This window comes from Podarcis pityusensis, assembly GCF_964106645.2.
Source record: "Podarcis pityusensis genome assembly, chromosome: 15".
Lineage (NCBI taxonomy): Eukaryota > Metazoa > Chordata > Lepidosauria > Squamata > Lacertidae > Podarcis > Podarcis pityusensis.
Genome location: NC_138040.1, coordinates 35,704,940 through 35,727,760, shown reverse-complemented (window position 1 = coordinate 35,727,760; position 22,821 = coordinate 35,704,940). Strand labels below are relative to the sequence as shown.

Below are 22,821 nucleotides of genomic sequence, written 5' to 3'. Positions count from 1 at the left end.
GTGGAGCATGGGAGCCTGAACTCATGTGTTGCCTCCACTGTGGTGGACACCTTTTGAACTGTGTTGCCATAGATGGTCGCTCAGCTTTCCTGTGAAGCAGAATCAGCCCTATTGATAGTACAATGGTAAACTGATGGGCGCCTAAACCCATTTTCAAAATGGCAATGGAGGCGCTAGCTAGGAGAAAGCAGCACATGTCTAAAATGTTGCAAATACAACACAGGGGGAAGAGAATTCTTCATAGCCATTTTATTATAATTATTTAAATATTACGCCACTTAATACTGGCTTCTAAGCAGTTTACAAAATATAAAAACCTGAAAAACAGAGTAATTGCAACATAAACAGCTTACCAGGAGGGAGAGAGACAAGATGGTTCAGCAGCCGATGTGTGGGCACCACTGGCAGTGCCGAACTTCCTTACTTGTCGTTTCTTAGAGCCATTATCAACTCCAAAGTAGGGAAGGGGTGGGGAGAAATCCATTTAGTTCTCATTTTAATGCATACCTCCACAGTTCATGCTTCGCAAACTAATACACAAGGCAAAACACAGCTTTCATTCAAGGTTCACACCTATCAAAATTCTGCAATGCACTTCTCAACCCCCCCCCCCCGAAATGCCCCCAAAAGCATTCATCTAAGAAAAGTGCACACACACATATGCAAATTCTGGTTGGACCAGGTTGGAAATCTGAAAGCAGAATACAGTGGTACCTCTGGTTGCAAACAGGATCTGTTCCGGAGCCCCATTCGCAACCTGAAAGGAACGCAACCCGTGTCTGTGCACGCACGGGTTACGATTTGCTGCTTCTGCACATGCGCGTGATGTCATTTTGCGCATCTGCGCATGCGTGAGCGGCGAAACCCGGAAGTAACCCTTTCCGGTACTTCCGAGTCGCCGCAGGACACAACCTGAAAAGACGTAACCATAACCAAACGTAACAAGAGGTATGACTGTATGCTACCCATCCAGTCTTTGAGGTAGAAGAGCTCACTCCACACAGAGCTCTTTACATGAGCCTCCTCTTGTTGTCTTCTACAACCCCTTTCCCCGCACAACAATTCTGCTGAATCCCAGCATGTGGCTCTGTTCCTTCCCTTCCAGTGACTTTGCCACCGAATACCTGACGTGCGACTGCAACATGCGCTGGGTCTCAGCCTGGTCCAAAAACCGCTCCGTCCAGATCTCCGACAAGACGCTGTGCATCTACCCTGGCAGCCTGCACGGGAAGCTGCTACGCAACATCCGGGAAAGCCAGATGCGCTGCGGTGAGGCACCCGACTGGACGGGCAGGGTGTGTTTATTTACTAGTGGGACCGGCAGGAACCTGCGCAGGGTGGGAGTGGCCCTGTTCCAGCTCGCCAGCCACGTCGTCTTGCAGAACACACCGTCCCGCTTTCCTTCCGACCCTGAAAACGGGCAGCATCCTGCCGTAACAGAGCAAGCTCAGTTCATGCTCAGTCCTCGTTGAGGCACTTTGGGCACCCCTAGGCTTCCCTTTCTAAATAGTATTTTTCTACTTCTCACAAGCATGCTGGTATTCCACCCCACTCCCCTTGTTTCTCAGTAGACCCTAGTTGACTCTAGCTGTTATACACACTGTGTGTGTGGTTTGGGAGCTGCACGGTCAGGGGAAAAACAATGTTGTCCAGGGTTGTAAAGACTGCGGAGAGAATAATTGGGTTGATCCCTACCTTGGATCAAATCTATGCTTCCAGGTGCCATAAGAAAGCTGCGGGGATAGTGCAGAATAGTGCACACCCCAGAAATGATCTCTTTAGCTTTTGCCTTCTGGAAGAAGGTACAGGGTTATAAAGATTAGGACTAGCCGCCTGAGAAACAGTTTCTATTCAAATGTGATTTTGGTTTTAAACGCAGTGTAAGGTAGTCTCTATGGGAGTATATAGTATTTAATTATGGGGTATCAGAGTTTTAGGGGGCTAACCAAGCTGGGATAGGTGGGATAGCAGGCTTGTTCGTTTCTGAATGCCTGATGCAGATTTTCAATTTCATTGTTCTGTATGGGACAATGACAATAAAGATTATCGTTATAGCCCAACCCCTAAGTTTGCTATTGGTATAAGTCAAGGATGGGGAACCTATGGCCCTTCAGATGGTGTTGGGCTACATCTCCCATCATGCCTCATTGCTGAGCATGCTAGATGGGACACATGGGAGTTGGAGTCCAGTTACATCTGGAAGATCCAAGGTTCCCCGTGCCTAGCATACATGAACGCACACTTAGCCCCAAGAGGTTTTCAAAGCAGCTTATCAAAGTCCTCACCATAAAAATCATATTCAAGGCCAATATCAGGAACAGAAAAACCATGGGGCACAAATCCCTTGGGCCTCCCTGGTTGCTGTCCCTTTGGCATGAGCTTTTGGTGAATGCCCGAAGCATACTTAGGCTCCCTTGCACCCTTGACAAGGAGCTGCATTGGCTCCTCCAAAGCTGGCAGAGGCCACAAACCAGAAACTCTACAAGTTTGCTTTCCGTCCCCTTTCATGCTCTTTCAGGGACCAGAGGCATTCAGAGACAGCTGTGTCCCTAGCCCAGCTGCCCACACAGGGCAGGAGTAGCCCGTGGAGCCCATGGGTGGGCGGGTGGGCTCCTAGCCACTGCAAGCCAGCGTGGAGAGGCAAAATTTTTGTGCCCGCTTGGGCATTTGGGGGGCGGCAACCTTGCCAACCTCTAGGTATGCCCTGGTGACTGCCTTTCAAACAGCAACTTCTTCTTGGTCCTCTGGGGAAAGGGAGTGGGGCTGAGCAGCTGGAAATCTCCCAGCCCTCAATGGAAGCAAGTCTCCTCTTCTTGCTGATTTTCGGGGAGGGGGCAGCTTGAAACCTAAGTAGCAAAGTCCCTTGATGTCTGCCTCACAGTCTTATGGTGGTAGAAGTGAGGAACATCAGTGCCCATTCAGGCCCAACTGTGTGTATTCTGGAACTGAACCGCATGGGCACTGGATTGGGGATTGTGTGGAGAATCCAGCAGCTTAGTAACAACCAGCTTTTTAAAAATCTAGTCCTTCAAACTCTGGGGTATAGCTTTGAAAGCAAGTGGGTGGTGCCCAGAGAAGAAGCCCAGAAGTGAGAGCTGAAGAACAGAATTTCCCAATAGCCAAATATTTGAGCTGCAGTGCCTACCTTGCTCTCTGAAATATACTTGGAGCCGAGTGTGAATTCCATGCTCTTTATTCAGCTCATAGTAGCAATGAATGAAACTTTCCCCCAAAATGTCTAGCTATATATACATTATTTACACAATGGGCCCCGCGTGATTGGCTAATTCCAGGCTGCTCCTGTAGGCCAATCAGGTTGCTGATTCACTTCATCCAGAAGCCTGATTGGCTGCTCCTGCAGGCCAATCAGGTCGCTGATTCCCTTCCACCTGGAGCTGGATTGGGTGGCTCCTGTGGACCAATCAGACTGCTGCATTCTGGATTCTATTGATCTAGGATTCAGCTGAGTACATAACACTCTCCATAGCTGACAGAAGCAGAGGGAAATTTGCTCAGTCTATGTAATTATAATTGGTTGCCTAAATGAGCTTTCCTTTATGTAAACTTCTGATTATCACTTTTCCACCTTAAGTGCAAGACATAACTGTGTTAGAGGCACCTGTGTGCAAGTTGGCGTCTTGGTCTCAGCACCCTTCTCTCCCTCCCTACACAACCTGAGTAGGATCTCGCTCTCCCTCCCGCAGAAGGGACCCCAGAGCTGCACACCCACCTATTGATCCCCTCCTTGCGGCAAGTGGTCTTCCAAGGCGATCGCCTCCCTTTCCAGTGCACAGCCAGCTACCTGGACAACAGCACACACATTTTGTGGTACCACAACCGTGCCTTGGTGCAGGGGGATGAACGGAACGGCATCATCCTGGAGGAGAGCCTCGTCCACGACTGCACCTTCATCACAAGGTACGGGGGCTTTGCTGCCTTGGGGAAAGGGAGAAACTTCACGTCTGCGCCATACAGTTAAAACACATGCCTTCCCCACAAGCATCATGGGAACTGTAGTTTGTGAAGGGTGCTGGGAATTGCAGCTCTATTGAGAGGTGAGCTGTAGTTCCCAAAGTTCCTTGGGAAGGATACAGATCAGGACAAATAAGCAGTTCAGGGTTTGACAGGTTGCATGGAAGTCTAATCCCATCCAAGGTTAGACAGGTAACAGGCAAAGATCAAGAGAGAATATTCTAAGTTGCAGCACCTCATTTTTTGGGTATCACTCCCCTGGGAGACCCAGGGCCGGATTTAGGTTTGATGAGGTCCTAAACTACTGAAGGTAATGGGACCCTTTATATGTCCAGCTGTCCTTTGTCAACAACAAATTGTCGCTGTTTTTTTGTGTTGAATATATGCTATATGGTAATTTATGGACCTAATAGGTATCTAAAGCCATTTGCACTTAACAAATAGGAGCCTACACAACACAAAACACTGTTGCTGTATGTAGGTTTTATTTTATTTTTATCTTTATCTTATATTTTGGAAATGTACATCCAGGTTTTTTTCCCTTTAAATTTTTTGGGGGCCCCCAAGAGAGTGGGGCCCTAAGCTATAGCTTGTTTAGCTTATACATAAATCCGGCACTGGGGAGACCCACTTGCTGCCAACATTGTGATCATTTCTATGCCAGGTAAATCCTTTTTTTTCTTTTCTTTTTTCCAAATAAAAAATCTCCCAAGCTTTTGAAAATATTCTGAATCATAGAATTGTAGTGTTGGAAGGGACCCAACGGCTATCTAACCCAAGTCCCTACAACAGAGGAATCACAGCTAATCACACTATTTTAACGTGTTGCTGTTCCCAGAAGAGTAAAGTGTTTGTCTCTTGCAGCAGACAAAAAACTTCGCCTCTTGCAACAAATACGTTTGCTATGAAAAAGTTTGTCGCTTACAACAAAGCAAAAAGCAATCAAAAGCGTTCCTGAGCCACCTGAGAGACTTGCTAACAAATTTATCACGGCATAAGCTTTCATGAGGTATAGTCCCCACTATCAGATGCAAGGCTTCATGGGCTTGAATCCATGAAAAGCTGTGCCATAAAAATTTTGTTAACCTTTAAGAGGGATGGACAAATCTCTCTATTTCAGTTCTTCATGTTTCTAACATTCCCAGTCTTAAATCCAGTTCTCCACATTTCCACAACTATTTGTGACTTTAAAAAAAAAATCCTCGTGGAAATTTGTCAGCATATTAGTGTGAATTTCTCCTAATAAAACATTTTTGTATGTGGTTTTGACTAATTTCAGCAAGCAATACCCCCTATTATCATGCATTTTTGTATGTTATTTTCAATCATATGCTGTATATTAATTTTCATGCATATTTTACCCCAGTATATGCATTTTTTACCGCCTTACTTGACTGGAGAGCTGCATTGAAACATTTGGAGAAGTGCAAGTCTCAAAGGATGGCTGTGTTTTCGGTACACACATTTTTTCAGAAAACACAAATACAGTAGTTTTGCCTTTAAATGCAAACTGAATTGAGTTTCTCTTTTTTTTTTAATAATAATATTTATTAAAGTTTCAAAGGAAAAAAAGATTACATTAATAAAAAAATTAACAATAAAAAAGAAAAATAGAAAATAGAAAAAAAGAAAAAACAGTTAAAAACAATTCCATCTTTTCCTCACTTCTTTTACATTTACTTGTTTCCCGGACCTCCTCATACCTCCCTCTTTTGTATTCTAATTCAATTGTTAATCCAACAATTCCTTTCCCTCCTTTTTACTCCTAATCCTTAGTCTTGATATATTGTAACGTTAGATTTTTACATATTAAAAACCAATTTTTCCATATTCTTTTGTACCCATACAGCTAGAAACCCCTTAACTTCAATCCAACATCATTCTAACATTCATTAATTTTACAATATTTCTGTAAATAGTCTTTAAATTTCTTCCAATCTTCTTCCACCGACTCTTCTCCCTGGTCACTGAATTGAATTTCTCTCCCATCCCTACTCTTTAAGGAGCCGCAGTACATTTTGGCTGAATTTATATGCCATTTTTAATTCCTGTATCTTAATATATTTATTTTCATGTGTCAAGCTGCATTGGTTCAGTTCCATATGCTTTGGTTTAATTGCAGACTAAGTTAGACTGTATTCAGACAGCACTTAATTCTGTTTTCCTGTTGTTTCCTCACCTGATAATTTCCACATATTATGTGATCTTTCACCTGGTATAAAAGCCGTTCCTGAAAATCTAGTGGAATCTAGAAGATGTTTAGAACTCATTTCTGTGTTAATTGTTTCCAGGGAGAAAAAGTCAATTTGCAACCTTGTTAACTTGGAAAGTTGTGGGAGTTTCGCATTGTAATTGCACATGACTCAATTTGGGATGGTATCCCAGCATACAGTTCTTCCCTGCCATTTTACAGCAACTTTTGCGTGACATGGCAGCATATTGATGAAAAAGCTAAATTTGGGATGGCATATTGATGAAAAAGCCACAGTTCCAGAATACAACAGGTTCTACAGTGTGAAAGAAATGTTAGAAATTGGAACCAAAAGTAGATAGGAAGTTATTCTCCTGCATTTTAGGGGGTGAAACTTAATTTTTGCACATTTCTTCAGTGAGGGGTCTTAAAAATAAATATTTCTTTTGAGTGTGAGGAATTCAAATCTGATAATATTTTTGTGATTGGACAACATGTAGCTTGGTAAGTCTACGTTTTTATGAAAAAGCACAGAAACTGCTTTCAAAAAACCAAAGAATTTTAATTTTACATTCAGAAAATGTCAGGTAATGCTAAATAAAAACAAAACCCAATAATATTAATATATAATATAACTGCAAGTACCTGACAATCATTTTTAGTGATTTTACACATGTTTTACTTACCAAGCAAAGCTAAATTATATTAATTATACTAAGTCTTTTGAATTCTTCAGGCACGTTATAGCTTTTTAGCACCCCTCATTTTTGGAATTTGAAAGTTGTGAAATCCCTCATACTTGTTTCCTAAAAGCTATCAACCATTCAGTCTCGTATGGTTTCTAAAAGCCCTTTCTGTCCCCAGCGAGCTTATCCTGTCCAACATCCATGTCTCAGCCAGCGGCGAATGGGAGTGCACCATCTCCACTGCTCAGGGCAACGTTAGCAAGAAGGTCGAAATAGTTGTTCTGGAGACGTCAGCCTCATACTGCCCAGCCGAGCGCGTCACCAACAACCGTGGAGACTTCAGGTAGGAGAGTCTATGGGGATCTGGACCAGAGAGGGCCTTGGAATGGTAGGGCCTGAGTTAAGACTTAAGCGAGCCAGGCTGATATGCGCCGGGCCCGGTTCCATGAGACTGTGTGTAAGGAACACCAGCTCCCATTGCTGTTATTTTAAAGTCAGGTTTCTAGACTTCATGATTGCACGATGGACGAAAGAAGGGATGCGCTAAATCAAATGCGTAGAACTGGTATCTCATCTGGTGTGTTTGCATGGTGGCCGAGGCAACTGCCAGGGCTGATGTGGTCCCAAGTACCATTGCAGGGGAGATCTTTTTTAACTCTATATACTGTAATGTAGGGTTATGTAATGAGCCCTGTTTTAGGAAACTTTCAAAAGAAGAATAAAAGTTGTGGCTGAATGACAAACAGACTTACTATTATGATCCCAACCTTTGAAATACCAGTCTGGTTCCTAGCAGTATTGCCATTACCTAGAAGCTAGAACCTCGCCCTTCTGTAATGTGCAAGAGGTATTATGGCAGGGTGATTTCCTGGGCTGCAAGCTGTTGTTCTTGTTGTTGTTTAGTCGTTTAGTCGTGTCCGACTCTTCGTGACCCCCTGGACCAGAGCACGCCAGGCACTCCTGTCTTCCACTGCCTCCCGCAGTTTGGTCAAATTCATCCTGGTAGCTTCGAGAACACCGTCCAACCATCTCGTCCTCTGTGGTCCCCTTCTCCTTGTACCCTCAATCTTTCCCAACATCAGGGTCTTTTCCAGGGAGTCTTCTCTTCTCATGAGGTGGCCAAAGTATTGGAGCCTCAGATCTGTCCTTCCAGTGAGCACTCAGGGCTGATTTCCGTAAGAAGGCTGCAAGCAGGAACTGCTTAAATTAATATTGTTGGGCTTTCTCTCATCCGCCCTCTCCTGTCTTCCTGGTGGAGTTGCAAGGAAAGCCAGCGTAACAAAAAAATAATAATAGGGTAACTTTAAAAAGTGTTTGTTTCTTGCTTGATGCATTGGACTTGCTGGGGAAAGGGGTGGAGGTCATTGCTTTGTTTATTTCTTGCTGTGCCAACCACATCAGAAAAGAGCTGGGAATCCCTTCCGCACAAGCACAAGAAGCTGCCTTATAGGAGTCAGGCCGTTCACCTAGCTATCTCAGTATTGTCTACACAGACAGGCAGAAGCTCTCAAGGGTTTCTGGCAGGAAGCTCTCCCATTCCTGCTTGGGGATGGTGGGGGTTGTATCTGGGACGGTCTGCATTCAAGGCAGCTGCTCTGCCGCTTAGCTGCAGCTTTTTCCTACCCATTCCAGAGATTGCCAGGTGGGCTTCCACAGATGTGCTGTCTGTTGGGAAGGATGGTAGAATTCATTTCCTCTTTGCCATCCCTGCTGCCTCTTGGCCCCGTAGGGTCCAATGTCTCCAGCTCCCTTTGAGCAGGAGGGTTCGGCTAGGGGGCAGGCAGCCCTCGGATGCCTGATCCCTGCTCTCCCAGAGCCCGTCTTGCACAGAGGAGAGGGGAGGGAGGGGATGGGCTTGAGGATCTCTCTGGCAACCGGGATCTGGGAATGATTAAGGGTCCGTTGCGAGGGAGGCTGTCCGAGAGAGGCCCGGCTCTGGCAGCGCAGACAGGCTCCAGAAGCAGAGGTGTTGGAATTTCTCTGGCAAGAGAAAAAAGGCTTATGGAGCCCGCTGTAACCTTGGCAGGGTCTTGATGGAATATAAATTACTGCGCAGTCAATGTGGCTTAAATTAACAGCGGGCCTGTCTTCTCTCCCTCCACCCCCCCCATCCCGGCCCCTTCCGCCTCCGCACTCTGCATGAGCAGGATATGGCCTGGGGTTAGAGGCAAGGAAGAGCAGCACCCAAAACCCCTGATCCTTCCAGTGCGTGACACAAATGCAACACCCTAGGAAAGCACAGAAGAGCTTTGCAGCGCTGCAGGCATTTGGAAGGGGTGGGGAAGAGCAGAAGGATTCCCATCCCATGGGAAAACTTGGAAAGAGACTAATTAAATCCCAGAATGGATGAGAAATGGTTTAGATGTCCTCATTGTTTGGTCCTCTCTTGCCTGGGACCAAAAAAAGAGCTTAAATGACCAAAGCAGATGAGATGACCTGAGATTGCATCCCCTGCACAGAAATATTGGAGAAGTCCAGCAGTGAGCAGAAATTCCCTCAATTTGCACGTTCTTCAGATGTCAGAAATGTGAATCACGCAAGCCATTATGAGCAGTATTCTTCATTGGAGTTTTTTTCCCAGTCTGGAAACGTTAACGTAAATAATTGTGTTATTTACTGCATTTTTTTTCCACGTTTCTCTTCTGTTGAATTTCATTGAAATCAGTTATATCACTTTGAGCCATTGCAGATAGTGAGGTGAAGAAGTTTTAGCGGAAGCTGAACTGTAGTGGAAGGCAAACAGAGCTGATTGCAACAAACAGAAGATGAGATACAAGCCACTGCCTCTTTCCATTCCTGCTCCTGCCTCTGGTATTTCCTAATCAAATGTAGCTAACGGGAGGAGATAGAGACCGTGGTGATGGTGGAGGAGGGCATAAACATTTTTGCAGCCCGCACCTTACATTTAAAGCACACATCAAGCACACTGCTTCCCCCTAAAAAAAATCCTGGGAACAGTAGTTTGCTAAGGGTGCTGGAACTACAGTTCCCATGGTTCTTCAGGAGAAGTCACACACTTTAAGGTTTTGGTGTGTACACAGCCTAGGGTTCTCCTGGGTTGAGCTTGCTTTCAACCGCATATGCCAGTTTTGTTCTGGGGCAATAGGCTGCGAGAACCAAAGGAGGAACTGGGTTTGTCTTTGCAGAGGCAGCCCAAGGGGTGTGCTGTATCATGTCTGCGTCTGGTGTGTGTGTGTGTGTGTGGATGGAGCCATGTGACAGCCTTATGCCTTCATCCAGCTGTTCCCGCCGGCATGGGAGGGAGAAGGCATAGGAAGAGTCTTGCAAGCCAGATGTTAAAGCAGCTGGACCAAGCAGAGAGTTCCAGGGAGGCAAATAAATTACTCCATAAAACATTTGGCATCAGACATTTTTTCTTCTCTGTTTCAAACCCTGTGGCACAGCATGAAAGTCACCCCCCTCCCATCACGGGGCCTCATCCTGTTTAGAGGCACAATCCCTTATCCCTTTCCCTGTTCTCCCAACCCCACCCTCTCATTCAGTTGCAGGCAGCGGGGGTCTCCTTCCTTGATGCTCACTGGCTTGCAATGCCCCCATTCTTCCCTTCGTTTACTCTGTGTGATATTTATCAGGGAGCAGTCTGACCAGTATTTTTATTCCAAATGCAGACGAGGAGAGGCAGGAAGGAGAATCCCTGCCATAGGAAGCTGCCTTATATCAAGTTAGAGTCAGACTATTGGTCCAACTGGCTCAGTACTGGCTACACTGACTGGCAGTAGCTCTCCAGGGGTTTCTCGCAGCTAAACCTGGAGATGCCAGGGACTTAATCTGGGACTTTCTGCATATAGCATAGCTATAGCCCTCCCTTAAAGGGCAAGGGGGAGATATATGTGGGAGATTCGGGGCAATTGCACAGAACTTTCTTGTGGAATTGTTGTTGTTGTTGATGATCATGATGGTGGTGGTAATAATAATGATAATAAGTCACTTTTTCACAAAGGTAAACAGAAGATGTCTTACAGAAACAAACATCAAAACCAAGTATAAATGCAAGAGTAGAAACAACCTTAAACACTCCATGGTAATATTTATAAAAGAGGAGATCCAACTCAAGGCACCCCCTAAAAGAAAGAAAGAAAGAAAGAAAGAAAGAAAGAAAGAAAGAAAGAAAAGAGTGAAAGGTCAAAAGCTTGGGCAAAATAATTGTTTTTTTCCTGGCACCTAAAAGCAGATAGTGATGGCACCTGCCGTTCCTCCCTAGGGAGATCATTCCCCACCAGGGAATGACCACTGAGGAGACCCTTCCTTGTGTGGCCACTGCACCTCCCTTGCTGCTTGTGCGTGTGAGTTTTGTGTAGCACCCACAGGTTGACTTTCTCAACGAATAGGGCATCCCATATTAATTTCCCCATTTAATCTGGATTTGCTGTTTCACATGGAAAATCCGGTACAGAAAAAAGCCAGTGGAAATGGTAAATATGATTCAGAAGGGTAGCGGTTAATATGGGGTGGCATATTGATGAAGAAGACCTCACGGAGCTGTGGGCAAAAGCATTCCTGTATGAGCAGCACAGAATCCACAACTACCTGGCTATGTGGAAAGGTCCTCAGACTGTGGATGGGGGAACTGTACAGTTGAGCACATCTCCCATAAAGAGCCAACAGCCACCAACCATCTTACACATGGAAAGGTAATGTGGAGGGGGAGAAGGATCTGTAGCTCGCTCTCTTATCCCCACCCACCCCATATGTTGAATTATTATTTTAAAATTCAGGGGAGCATCCAAACAGAGTGGTGCAGCCATAAGAGGACTGTAATTCTCATAGGCATCTGGTTGGCCAGTGAAAAGGACTAGTTGGGCCTTTGGTCAAATCCAGCAGGGTTCTGCCTCTGGTGCCCTCCAGATGTTCTGTCTGTCCACTCACATCCGCCCCGGCCGGCATTGCCAATGGTGAGGGATAACAGGAGTTGCAGCCTAGCGACGCCTGGAGAACATCAGGTTGGAAAGGGCTTTCCTGAACCCATCGGTACCCAGCTAATCCCCTGTGCCCTCCACCCTCCTGGTCTCCCAACCGACAAGTCACACCCTTCCCCATCCCTGCTGTCGTCTCATGCTCCCTTCAACTGCGTAATCTCCTCCTGCCTCCCCTCCAAACAAGTCGCCGGATGGGGCTCCCATTACAGAAGCACTCCCTCCAAATGGCCACCTTGTCAGTTTGCATTTCTTGGTACAGAAAGTCTGATGTGTAGAGGTCTTTCCTATTCTAATTAGTTCAAGAGGGTTCTGGAAGCTTATCTGCGTGAAAGAAACAAGCAGAAGGTTCATGATGTTTGGGTTATTCCTTCAGAGAAGCTGAGTGCAGCTGGCTTAAACTGGTTCTGTTATCTCTTTCTGTCAAGGTCATGCTGACTATAATAGTAAGGCCAGAAGGAGCCCGGGTTTCACTTTCTGTTTCTATCTCTTTTCCTTCTGGTGTGGTGTTCTGTAGATAGGATGCTTAGCGTTAAGGTTTATACTTATTACAGTGGTACCTCTGGATGCGAATGGGATCCGCTCCAGAGCCCCGTTCGCATCCTGAAGCGAATGCAACCCGCGTCTGCGGGTTGCAGTTTGCCGCCACCGTGCATGTGGGTGACATCATTTTGAGCGTCTGCGCATGGGCGAGTGGCGAAACCCTGAAGTAATGCGCTCTGTTACTTCTGGGTTGCCGTGGAGCACAACCCGAAAATGCTTAACCTGAAGCTACTTCAGCCTGAGGTATGACTGTACAGTGGTGCCTCGCAAGACGAAATTAATTCGTTCCGCGAGTTTTTTCGTCTAGCGAATTTTTCGTCTTGCGAAGCACAAAATCCCATAGGAATGCATTGAAATTCAATTAATGCGTTCCTATGGTCAAAAAAAGTCCAAACAAAGCCAAATTTGGTACAACAAGAGTTTATTAATTGCTCTTTAAAGTCACACATACTGTAAAGAGCATTTCAAAAATTGAAGGAACAATAAATTAAGTTTCTAAACATGACAGAAAAACATTTAAAAATCAACAAAGTGTACAGTACATTTTCTAAGACTGGGGGACAACTCGAAGAAGGTTCCTCTTCCACTCTTTGCTTCTTGCTGAAGAACCTGTCCATGGTCTGCTGCTTCATCCGCCTTTTCAGCACCTCCCTGAAAGGCAACATGACCCTCGTATCAAAAGTGTTCGCAAGGTCATGTGCCACGTGCTTGTCAGGGTGGTGCTGCTGTGCAAAAGCCTGCACATCCTTCCACTTCAGGCAAATGTCCCTCAGTTCTTTGGAGGACAGCCGTTCCTCAGTTGCTTCCTTCTCTTCCAGCGAGGCCTGCTCCTGCGCAGCCTCTGCCTGCAGTTTGACCAGCTCCTGGGTGGTCAGCTCGTGGTCGTGCTCCTCCACCAGCTCGCTGATGTCCTCCTCTGTGACCTCCAGGCCCATGGTCCTCCCCAAGGCAACAATGTCCTGCACCACTGTTGTGCATCAGAGTCACTTGGTGCCACACAGTCCGGCCACAGGCTGCGCCAAGCGCAATTCAAATTTCTCTGGCTGATCCCGTTTCAGGCCATGGTGATCATCTTCAAGCAGGTGACGATGTCGAAGTGGTCCTTCCAGAATTCCCGCAGGGTGATGGTGGTGCAATCAGTCACCTCGAAGCATCGCCTGAAAAGCTCCTTGGTGTAGAGTTTTTTGAAATTGGCGATGACCTGCTGATCCATCGGCTGGAGCAGTGGCGTGGTGTTAGGCGGCAGGAACATGATGCTGATGAAGCTGAACTCCTCCAACAAGTCCTCCTCAAGGCCTTTAGGATGAGCAGGAGCATTGTTCATCAGAAGCAAAGCCTTCAGCGGCAGGTCGTTGTCCAGCAGGTACTGTTTGACAGCAGGGCCAAAAGCAAGATTGACCCAGTCCACAAACAGCACACGTGTGACCCAAGCCTTACTGTTGGATCGCCACATGACACTCAGCTGCTCCTTATCGACCTTGTGTTTCTTGAAGGCCCGTGGGTTCTCCGAGTGGTACACCAGCAGGGGCTTGATCTTCAGGTCGCCGCTTGCGTTGGCACAGAAGAGCAGGGTCAGACAGTCCTTCATGGGCTTGTGGCCAGGCAACTTGGCCTCCTCCTGTGTGATGAAAGTCCTTTTGGGCATCCTCTTCCAAAACAGCCCGGTCTCGTCGCAGTTGAAGACCTGCTGTGGAACGTAGCCCTCCGTCTTCACAACCTCCAGGAACTCCGCTGCAAAGTCTTCAGCTGCAGAAACATCAGAACTGGCAGCCTCTCCATGCCTGACCACGCTGTGGATTCCAGATCTTGTCTTGAACCGGTCAAACCAGCCTCTGCTTGCCTTGAAGACTTCTGGCTCGCCTGAGGTTCCTGGCTGTTCCCGGACGAGGTCTGCGTGCAAGGCCTTGGCCTTCTCACAAATGACGGCCTCAGTCACTGTGTCCCCTGCACGCTGCTTTTCTTCTAACCAGATGAGCAGCAACTTCTCCACCTCCTCCAGAACAGCTGGGCGGTTCTTCACGATCCTGGGGACTCCCTTGGCTGCATCAGTCGCAAGGATCTTCTCCCTCATCTTCAGGATGGTCCCGATGGTCGATGGATTCCTCCCGTACTCCCTGGCGAGGTCTGTCACACGCGTTCCACCGTCGTGCTTCCGGATGATCTTCTTCATTTCCAGCGTAACCTTCTCCTTCTTCCCCTCGCCGGCCTCTGCAGCAGCAGTCTTCTTGGGTCCCATGGCAGCACAGCTCCTACCTGCGCAACCCCCCCAAAAAAATAATCAGTGCTTCACATCCAAAAAATTCAAAAGCACCCAGCCACCCACCATACAGAAATTCAAACCCAGATTTAAAAAAAAAAAAAAAACAGCAGAGTGTCCCAATGGTCACAGAAAATCATAAAAATGCAGGAAAAAACCACACAAGCTTCCAGATTCTTGCAAACCCCTCCCCAACTGTTCCCCCAGCCACCCACCACACAGAAATTCAAATCCAGAATTTTTTTTAAAAAAACAGCAGAGTGGCCCAATGGTCACAAAAAATCATAAAAATGCAGGGGAAAAAACACAAGCTTCCAGATTCTTGCAAACCCCTCCCCAACACCAAGTCCTTGAATTCCAAACACCCCAACCCAAAATCCAAAAACCCCCAAAAAAGTTTTAAAAGTTTAACTTACCAAATGGCTGCAAAAGAAGTTTTGGAGAAGCTTCAAAAATCACCAAAGTCTTCAAAAACCTCAAAAAAGGCTACCACACCGTGTGCTATGAGTTGCTCCTCGAAGTCAAGTTGCAACTGCACCTCTTCAAGCAATGCACCCTGGGTATTAACGGTTTTACGAAAAAGGAAACAAACTTGCAAGACGTTTTCGTCTTGCGAAGCAAGCCCATAGGGAAATTCGTCTTGCGAAGCACCTCAAAAAACGAAAAACCCTTTCGTCTAGCGAGTTTTTCGTCTTGCGAGGCATTCGTCTTGCGGGGCACCACTGTATAAGTTACTGTAAGTTTAAATTAAGTCTGCTGCAACTGGATTTCTTATGGACAGGGCCAATCCTGAATGTATTGGGTTTGTGACCATTATGCTCATTTGCCTTCAGTAGCACTAAGCTCTGCTGGATGAAATGCAATTGCCTCTGGTCTATTTTTTTGGAATTCTGCAACTTGTTTAAGTTTTTACTCTGCTAACGATACGTTGGAGTTCTGCTCTGGATCATATTGAGTAGAATTCATGACATGCCTCTCTCCCCCCTGCCCGCAGGTGGCCACGCACCTTGGCTGGCATCACCGCCTACCAGTCATGTCTGCAGTACCCCTTCGCCTCTGGGAACGGGGGGCCCGGCTTAGAGAAGCAAGCATGGAGGCGCTGTGACCGCACTGGCCGCTGGGAGGAAGGGGACTATTCCCACTGCTTGTACACCAACGATATCACCCGCGTCCTCTACACCTTTGTGCTAGTAGGTTGCTCCTTGCCCTGCCCTCCCTTGCAGCTGCACAGTTGGCATGGCTATGCCAGCTCCCAGCCAGCCATGCCTTCAATGTCCTTTTCTCTGTTAGGAGTGGTTGGCCTGGCCCAGAGAAGCAAATGTGGAGGCCCTACAATATTGTCTTATATACCTTGCTCTGACTGGCAGCAGCTCTCCAGGGTTTCAGGCAGGGGGTATTCCCAGTCCCAGGTGGAGGCACTAGGGATAGAACCTGGGACCTTCCTGCAGAGCAGGTGCTCTGCCACTGAGCATAACACCTCGGCTACCTCTCTTATTTTATGCATCAAGCACTATGTTGACATGTGCCCCAACCCCTTTTCTGTGCTCCCAGATGCCCATCAACGCCTCCAACGCCCTGACCCTGGCACACCAGCTGCGTGTCTACACAGCCGAGGCGGCAAATTTCTCAGACATGATGGATGTCATCTACGTTTCCCAGATGATTGAGAAGTTCACTGGTTACGTGGATCAGATTAAGCAGGTAACTGAGTCATGTGTAACCGCATTCCTACGTTCTTTGCTTTCCCCAAATGCAATGCAGGGAGTAAGCTGCTTGCCTGCGATTCCTGTCTTTTGCTCTGTGCCTCAAAACACAGAGGATTCCCTAGAGAATTGGTTCACCCCTAGCTCTTCTGGATTTTTCCAGTTACTCGCTATAACCTATCTGGCTGCAATTACCATCAATTTTATCCATTTGTATTCCTCTTTCCGTAGTGGTGGATTGGAAGCAATAGTGGATGCCTCTCAGCACAAGTTGTTGGAAATGCCAGGTTGTGCTCAGGCCTCGCTTGCAGGCTTCTTAAAGCCATCTGGTCTCTTTGATTGAGCAGGGTTCTAATGCTGGGTGGATGTGGTGTCGCTTCCATGTTCTGTGCATTGTCCAGAGCGCTCTTTGCATTTAAAGCAGGGTGGGGAAGCTGAGGTCCTCTAGACAGGCTTCGAAATTAGCAGGGCATCAGGCGCATTTTGCGCCTAAAGATTCTCCATTAGCAAGCACCTCAAAAAGTCTGGGTGAATTTTTTTTTGTGCCTGGCTGACACTCAAGGATTACTGAAATGTATGTGTTTTGAAGCCTCATAGTATATCTTAAGGATAGACAATATGTTAAGGAGTTTAACAATAAAGAGTAGAGTGTTTTGAGAGCTGAAGTATGGTACCAATACAGTGGTACCTCACGTTAAGAACTTAATTCGTTCTGGAGGTCCGTTCTTAACCTGAAACTGTTCTTAACCTGAGGTACCACTTTAGCTAATGGGGCCTCCCGCTGCTGCTGCACGATTTCTGTTCTCATCCTGAAGCAAAGTTCTTAACCTGAGGTACTATTTCTGGGTTAGCGGAGTCTGTAACCTGAAGCGTCTGTAACCTGAGGTACCACTGTATTTTTATTGTAAACACCAAATTAAACATGTATGAACAATTTCTGCTAAAAATGTGATATTAACGATGTGTTGCTTATGTGAATTGCATATTAATTCATGCTTATCAAAATAATAAATAAAAAGTGTTGCTGATCTCCCTGTCCCCCACCCCGCCTGTGGCCACTAGACATTTTGGCGCCCACAACCCAGGTCCTAGAAGCCATTTGGCTCCTAGATTTTCTACCCAGTTTCTATCACTGCCTTCAGACGCTGATGGACTCCTAGCCCCCCCCCCCCAACCCCAGGCAGCATGGCACAAGAATTCTGGGAGCTGAAATCCAGCAACATCTGAATGGTTCTCCATCCCTGATTTAAATCATCTCTTTTGCTGCAGCCCTGGGGTTTTCCCAGCAATGCCTTGGAAGATCTCACCCTTGTCTGCCTTCCCGCAGCTCACGGACGTCATTGTGGAGATGGCCAGCAACATGATGCTAGTGGATGACCACGTTCTGTGGATGGCTCAGATTGAGGACAAGGCTTGCACCAGCATCGTCCGCTCTCTAGAGAAGATTGCCGCCTACACTCTCAGCACCAGCTCTCAGTACATAGCCGTGGTAGGTCACACTGAGAGATGTTCAGATGGGGAGGGGAGGGTTGCGGGCTGTTTGGAACTAAGCAACACACCCAGTATTCTTGGACAGCTGCTGGGGACCAAGCACTTTGACAGGGCTCACCAGTGCTGACAGTCAGCTCAGTTACCCATCCAGCAACCTGTCCATGGGCTTATCTGGGAGCTGCCTGCCATTTTGAATTTCCCACAGTGCCCTGGAGCGGCCATGGTAGGATTGTGGGAACTTGAAATGGCGACTGGTACCACCAGCTACGCTTGGAGAGAGCAAGGGAATGAGGGATGGAGGAGGTCACTGCAGGGCAATTTATTAAGGGACTAGTTGAGCTTGGAACAAATCAATCAGAGGAATAATATTAAGGTGTGGGTAGTAAGAAATATTCATATTGAGACAAAAGGGGTAGTTGCAAGTTAACAGGGGGGATGGATGGACACAAGAGTGTGGATCTGTGCCACCATGCCTAACAATGATACTCTTTACCTGGGAGTAAAAAATGGGGGAGAAATACGATTTAAATGAGAATTTACCTTATTCACACTTCCTGAAACAATATGAAAACTGAAACACCGCCTTCCTTCAAAATTTGCACTTTTGCAATGCAGCTGTCCCACCAAGTAATGTCTACCCCCCCAAAAAATTGCACATACTGGGGTAAAGCATGCATAGAAATGGGTATATTAGTGAAAATAATGCACAGAAAATGTGTTATATTGGGGGAAATCACTGTGTAAATATGTGGGTCTTAGGCAAAATTGCATACAAACATCCCGTATATTAGGAAAAATATGCACTAAAGTGTAATGAACTTTCGGGAGGGCTTTAAAAAATAAATATATAAATAAATTGCAAATGGATGGGAAGAGCTAAGCTCAAGACTAGGAAAAAACGGGAAAGTGGAAAGGACAGCTTTGCCCACTGCTTCCTGGGAGGCATGCTGGGTCTCACAAGTCGGGTACCTTTGCTTTGGCAGAACACGAGGAACATCGCTTTCGAGGCCTACCTGATCAAGCCAGACAGCTATGTGGGCCTGAGCTGCACAGCCTTTCAGAAGCGCGAGGTGGTGCTCAGCAGTCGGCCGCACCGGCAGGAGCGATATGCTGAGTCCCTGGCAGACCAGCAGCTGAAGTTCCGGTGTGCCACGGGGCGGCCAAACATCTCCCTGGCCAGCTTTCACATCAAGGTGAGGTGGGGAAGAGCAGGGTTGGGTCAGGTCGGGTGGATAAAGGAGAGGAAAGGATCTTGGCAAACCATTATAGGATGGAGTAAGCAGAGCAGATAAGGGACACGGGTGGTGCTGTGGTCTAAACCACTGAGCCTCTTGGGCTTGCCGATCAGAAGGTTGGCAGTTCGAATCCCCGCAACGGGGTGAGCTCCCGTTGCTCAGTCCCTGCTCCTGCCAACCTAGCAGTTCGAAAGCACGTCAAAGTGCAAGTAGATAAATAGGTACCACTCCGGCGGGAAGGTAAACGGCGTTTTTGTGCGCTGCTCTGATTCGCCAGAAGCGGCTTAGTCACATGTACGCCGGGAGCTGTACGCCGGCTCCCTCTGCCAATAGAGTGAGATGAGCGACGCAACCCCAGAGTCATTCACGACTGGACCTAATGGTCAGGGGTCCCTTTACCTAAGCAGAGCAGAAAACCAGGCAGCCCTTGAATGGGCAGATGAACTGCATTCAGAGAGTCTGCTACTCAAACCAGACCTGAAGTGGGAGATCCATGATCAGGTCTCACAACCTAAAAAAGCAACCACTGAGTTGAGAAGGAGGCATTTGGGTCAGCACCATAACACTGGGGGAAAGGATTTGGGAACGTAGGAAGCTTCCTTATACGGGGTCAGACGGTTGGCGCATTGAGACCAGTATTGTCTACACTGACCGGAAGCAGTTCGCTAGGATTTCAGAACGGGGTCCTTCTCAGCCCTCCCTAGAGATGTCAGAGATGGAACCTGGGACCTTCTGTAGGCAAAGCAGAAGCTTTGCCACTGAGCTGGGTTATTTCTCAAACCTCCCCCTGCCATGCTATGTACGGAGCAGAATGTAGCTGTCTTTCAGATGTCGCACTTCTCCAACTTTTGCAACACAATTTTGGGGCTTAAGGAAAGTACCAACCTGTATGTTAGAGTGAAATGTGTTTAGAAAAGTCTGAGAGGAAATCTGTTGAGAAACACATATTTAAAAACAAATTCTCATGCAGTTTGATTTTAAATAAACAGACAAATAAATGGTCTGTAGCCATCTTAGCTTTACACAGAACAGACCCTTTGAAATTAATGGGCCCAGGGTAAAGGTAAAGGGATCCCTGACCGTTAGGTCCAGTCGCAGACGACTCTGGGGTCACGCACTCATCTCGCTCTATAGGCCAAGGGAGCCAGCGTTTCTCCGCAGACAGCTTCCGGGTCATGTGGCCGGCATGACTAAGCCGCTTCTGGCGAACCAGAGCAGCGCATGGAAATGCCATTTACCTTCCCACCGGAGCGGTACCTATTTATCTGCTTGCACTTGACATGCTTTCGAACTGCTAGGTTGACAGGAGCAGGGACTGAGCAACGGGAGCTCACCCTGTCACGGGGATTCGAACCGCCGACCTTCTGATCGGCAAGCCCTAAGCTCTGTGGTTAGACCACAGCACCACCTGCATCCCAAGTTAGATATGCCCATTATCTTTAATTAGTCTGTGTGGGACTGGCATTGGATGCAACCCATTGTAACTTACAGTGGTACCTCGCAAGACGAATGCCTCGCAAGACGGAAAACTCGCAAGACGAAAGGGTTTTTTGTTTTTTGAGCTGCTTCGCAAGACGATTTTCCCTATGGGCTTGCTTCGCAAGACGGAAACGTCTTGCAAGTTTGTTTCCTTTTTCTTAACACCGTTAATACAGTTGCGACTTGACTTCGAGGAGCAACTCATAGCACGCGGTGTGGTAGCCTTTTTTGAGGTTTTTGAAGACTTTGGTGATTTTTGAAGCTTTTCCAAAACTTTTCCGACACCGTGCTTCGCAAGACGAAAAAAACCGCAAGACGAAAAAACTCGCAGAACAAATTAATTTCGTCTTGCAAGGCACCACTGTAATGCAAAGAAAGGAAGGAATGGATTTATGAATGAATGAAGGGGTGGGGGTGGGCTGCTCCAGCTGTACCTGGCAACATGGACAAGAAACTGAACTGGTAGAAGTCAAGTTTCCTGCGTGTGTCCCCAGGCTGGGACTGGGTTGTTGTTGTTTTGCTGGGTGACCCCTTTGTTCCCTGTCCCATCAGAACAGCATTGCTCTGGCCTCCATTCAGTTGCCTCCTGGTCTCTTCTGCCCGTCGGCTCCTCCTTACCCCTCAGCTCACAAGTACAAACTCCAGTTCCTGGCATTCCGCAACGGCAAGCTCTTCTGCAGTACTGGAAACTCTTCACACCTGGCAGATGATGGCAAAAGGCGCAGTGTGGCCACTCCGGTGATCTATGCAGGAACACGTAAGGATCTCAGTGCCCAGGCAGTGGCTGTATGGAACAGGCTGTATGGCCTGCCTCTTTTGGTTTGGCTAGCCAACGTGGGGTCCTTCAGATGGGTTTTTGGGGGATGGGGAGCTCATTTTCCCTAAACACAGGCCACACTGACTGGGGATGATGGGAGTTGTAGTCCAAATCATCTGGAAGGTAAAAGGTAAAGGACCCCTGGACAGTTAAGTCCAGTCAAAGGCGACTATGGGGTTGTAGCGATCATCTCACTTTCAGGCCAAGGGAGTTGGCGTTTGTCCACAGGCAGCTTTCTGGGTCATGCGACTAGCATGACTAAACTGCTTCTGGTGCAACAGAACACCTTGATAGAAACCAGAGCGCACGGAAACACCATTTACCTTCCCACCACAGTGGTACCTATTTATCTACTTGCGCTGGTGTGCTTTCGAATTGCTAGGTTGGCAGGAGCTGGGACAGAGCAACGGGAGCTCATTCCATCATGGGGATTTGAACCGCTGACCTTCCGATCAGCAAGCCCAAGAGGCTCAGTGGTTTAGACCACAGTGCCACCCGCTCTCCACGCTGGTTACTCCTGCCTCAAAGGGCATTGCTTAAGAACCCATGTCTGAAAGCCAGCATTCATACTGTGTGTCTTTCCTTTAAGAATGAGGAAAGGAATAACCAAATGAAGCAGGCAACTGATCAGGAAATATATATCTGTGTTCTTTTCAGATAATGTTGTTGTTGTTGTTGTTAGGGTGTATGGGGCGTTAGGGGAGGGATATTACTCTGTCCCTTTGTGCTGTGCAAGATAGCATCTGTTCCACTCAGCCTGAAGGCAGCTTGCAGCCTCTTTGCCCATTCCTCGTTTGGTCTTCCCCAGATGGCTGTGGAGCGAGCAACTTCAGTGAGCCCGTCGTCATCTCGCTGCGGCATTTGGGCGAGGGCACCGACCGCATGGCCGCTTCCTGGGACTTTGACGTGCTGGCTGGGTACGGGGGCTGGAGAGCTGAAGGCTGCCAGCTGATTGGCCTGGAGCCCAACGTCACCACCGTCAGCTGCCGGCACCTTGGCAACGTCGCTGTGCTGATGGTGAGGCATGGGGGGGTGGGGTGGGCTGGCCCACCTAATCCAGCACCCGCCCAGCCCAAGGGAGGTTTGGGTTGCTTTGCCCAGCTATATTCTATTGGCAAAACCTATTTGGTGTTTTGCAACTTTCTGACTAGTTGCAGGACCTTAGCCAGACCTAGCAGAGTAAATGCAGAATCCACGGAAGCAATTGGCGATTTGGCTGCAGGCAGGATAGACGAAGCAGGAACCAGGAACTTGTAGTTAGGTGTTTATTATATACAGTGGACTATATACAGGAACAGAACATGGATCTTTAGCTAGCTCTCTCACAACTCCTACACTGACACAGAACTACTGAACTCTGAAATACTGAACTAACACATCCCAGTTAGTAGGCCATTACTCCCTTGAGAGAGCTTGACCAATCAGGAAGCTGTCTCCATGTCTCTGTTATCACCAGGCAGATTTACTCCTTCAGATTGCCTTCTGGCTGTCTGCCAAACCTTAATTGACTCTG

General features: G+C 47.4%; 1 protein-coding gene across 1 annotated transcript in view; it reads left to right on the top strand.

Moving 5' to 3' along the window:
* The window catches only part of ADGRA2 (adhesion G protein-coupled receptor A2), a 111,689-nt gene that overhangs the window by 79,517 nt on the left and 9,351 nt on the right, over positions 1-22,821 (top strand). The window contains exons 6-14 of the mRNA XM_080982329.1: positions 1,106-1,269; positions 3,705-3,918; positions 7,028-7,192; positions 15,578-15,773; positions 16,135-16,284; positions 17,614-17,775; positions 18,761-18,970; positions 21,044-21,248; positions 22,117-22,325. Of these exons, the coding sequence (XP_080838455.1) occupies positions 1,106-1,269; positions 3,705-3,918; positions 7,028-7,192; positions 15,578-15,773; positions 16,135-16,284; positions 17,614-17,775; positions 18,761-18,970; positions 21,044-21,248; positions 22,117-22,325 (1,675 nt within the window). The remainder of the gene's footprint in view (positions 1-1,105; positions 1,270-3,704; positions 3,919-7,027; positions 7,193-15,577; positions 15,774-16,134; positions 16,285-17,613; positions 17,776-18,760; positions 18,971-21,043; positions 21,249-22,116; positions 22,326-22,821) is intronic.